The sequence below is a fragment of the Pteropus vampyrus genome, unplaced genomic scaffold (genome assembly GCF_000151845.1).
Source record: "Pteropus vampyrus isolate Shadow unplaced genomic scaffold, Pvam_2.0 Scaffold513, whole genome shotgun sequence".
Classification (NCBI taxonomy): domain Eukaryota; kingdom Metazoa; phylum Chordata; class Mammalia; order Chiroptera; family Pteropodidae; genus Pteropus; species Pteropus vampyrus.
The window spans coordinates 347,061-349,756 of record NW_011889294.1 but is presented as its reverse complement, the minus strand read 5'-3'; the positions used below and the strand labels follow the sequence as shown (position 1 = coordinate 349,756).

Genomic DNA, 2,696 nt, shown 5'->3' with positions numbered 1-2,696 from the left:
TTACTTTATATACTATTTCTAAGAAGGTTCATGAATTTATTGCCAAGCCCAAAGGCAATCGAAGTTGCAAGTCAGGGGGTCAGAGGCTGTCTATACACTCTGAGATGAAAGAAATGTAAAAGTTGCGAGCAAAGTAAGCAAAAGGGAAAATGAAAAGTAAACAAGAATTCACAAGGCCCAGCAGTCTGAGACTATTGGGTAAGGAGGGCCAAGCTCCTCATTAGGTCTCAGTGGCTTCCATATGTCCTAGCACGACACATTAACCCTCATGGTGTGAAATCTTAGCTAACAGGTAAATTTAGTTTGTGAAAGACTGTTTGGAAAGGCTTTTATCCAAAAGTTGTGATTCTTTAAAGGGATAACCCTCAATTCCTATCCAAAATGTCCCCTTTCTCTTATAGAATAAAAATTCTGCTAAATCATTCCAAATCATTTTATGCCTCCTTTACTAAAGTTACGAGTATTTGTGAATTAATACGACCTTATTTTCGATGTAACAATCAATATAAAACAATAGCAACACTAGGCAACAAAGAAAAACTCCAACACTTCCTTATACTTTATTTTAAAAGTAACAAGTTAATTGCACTAAAAGTACTGGACACACTGGCATGTAATGTTTGGTACCCATAACTGAGAGGGCATGTCTGTTTTTAGGTTCTTAAAACTCAGGCACTAAATGTTTATAAACCAAAAATTAAGAAAATTCAATGTTCACTCCAACCACTCAAAGTTATTTGTAATTTCAGGGTTTTAAACTTTGGTGGTCTCTTGATTTAACTTTAATCGAAGTCCTTGCATCACTAAAAATGAGGGCAGACGATTCATCATTATCAAAATCACCCCGTCGCCACAACTCCTGTCAACGTCAGTAGTGTGACCGCTGAGTTGATTTAATTCTCAAAGATCCTATAAAACGACCTGGGAGGATCATAGGGATTAGTTAGCACAGCTATACAGTGACAGGCAAAATCGGTCTGATTTCTAGTTAAGTCTGTATCTACCATTCATCAAACAGGTCATAAATAATCCAAATGAAATAAGTACATTATCTTAACTTGGTTGTTATACAATAAAACTGTGTATCTTTGATACAAAATGATGCTTCTGAGCCTGCAAGATGGTGAATCTGCACCCATCTGTTCAATGTTCAAATGACCTTCCTTAATCAAGAGCAATTCTGAAAGACCAGCAATAACCTTAAAAAAAACAGTGCACAAACTGGCTCTTACAATGTGCTGCTGATGAGTAACGTCCGGCACAAACTACTAAACTCAGTTCAAAATCTCAAGTAGGCACTTTAAGTAATCTCATCTGTTTAGTACTATTTCCTAGCCCCGTCACAAGTCTATTTCTGGGCTGGTCAAACATAATGAAGCATTCAGAAATGAGTATTCTCCAACGATCACCACAAATCACTAGAAACAGAAAAATGCCCGGCCAGAAAAGTGCCACTCTGGCTCCTAACAAACTCTTCCTAAAAATTTAGTGAAATGAAAGTTTGAAGGTTTTCTCTTGTGCAGAGAAATCTAAAATAGTTAATTTGGGGTGTTACCTGGAAAAAACACTAATTTGATCCTGAGAGTTAACAACGCATTTCTACGAATTTGAAAAGGTGGTTTACATTAAATGATTTGGGACTATGGGGGTCAGATTACATAGGATACACAAAATATAAATCAGTGTTCATCTTAAGACGAAGTAGCCTAAGTCAGAATTTCAAATTTCCAGAAGAAAATTTGATAATAAAAATGGTCCTCAGTTCAGATAGAATTCTTCTGCAAGATGAAGTCTCCATGTTCTTAAAACACACACAAAGCACAAGACACAACAAACTTGCCTGCATTATTTAGTTATCTAAAGGTCTCTAAGCAGACGCCCAGAAAAATCACGGTATCAGGAACACCTGGCACTAGCATTAGAACTGCATTCTTTACGTTGTTAGTGATTCATCTTTTAACTCCCCGAAGAGAGCAAAATAGTAGAGAACTTGGCCTCTAGCAATCCATCACCCATCATTTCTTAGAGGACAGGCTTGAGAAGAGACAATGGAGGCTGGGAACTGACCAAACAAAAAGAAAGGATGGCAAAGGTCAGGTGAAAAAGCATTCGATAGACAAGTTTTGAGAAAACTCATTTTCAAGTCTCCAGATGTTCCGTAAGCAGGAGGGAGGGTAGTTAAAAAGAATGGATAATGCCACTCATTTTGGAGTGGGGGAGGGGCAGAAAACTAATGTTCTCCAAAAATCTAAGTTAACTTAACTCTAGCAATTACAAAACAGCAATTATCCAATGACCTGTCACAAACCTTGTGCCTAGCTTTGGCACACACACACACACGCACGCACACACACCGAGAAGTAGTGGTAGTGGCTGAAGGCTAAGTAGGAAATGCAACCGGGAGTGGCTCCCCTCCCCCACTCCGGCCGGCGCTTTTCCGTTTCCACTCGGGAGGCCAGCAGCGCGCACGGGGGTGGCCGGGCAGCAACCCGCCACCCGGGCTCTGGGTCTTTTCTGCAGCGGAGCGACACGCTCCTTAGCACGGGCTGTGCTCCGCCGTCCCCGCTCACCAAGTCCCCCACCGGACCGGGTTTTGCACGTCCCGGCCTTGGCACCGGGTCAGAGACGACCCGCTGCAATCACGGCCCAGCGGCCCTCGCGCCCGGCCCGACGCGGCGGCGAAGCGCGGCCCGGGG

The 2,696-nt window shown here is 41.9% G+C and overlaps 1 protein-coding gene and 1 long non-coding RNA gene across 2 annotated transcripts in view; both read right to left on the bottom strand.

Moving 5' to 3' along the window:
• Positions 1–2,696, bottom strand: part of GDI2 (GDP dissociation inhibitor 2) — a 30,281-nt gene that overhangs the window by 23,027 nt on the left and 4,558 nt on the right. The window contains exon 2 of the mRNA XM_023524963.1: positions 2,355–2,633. Within this exon, the coding sequence (XP_023380731.1) occupies positions 2,355–2,633 (279 nt within the window). The remainder of the gene's footprint in view (positions 1–2,354; positions 2,634–2,696) is intronic.
• Positions 537–2,348, bottom strand: LOC111733012. Its single transcript, XR_002777791.1, has 2 exons — positions 1,326–2,348; positions 537–921 (listed from the first exon to the last, which is right to left on the bottom strand). It is a non-coding gene; the product is annotated as an uncharacterized LOC111733012 (long non-coding RNA).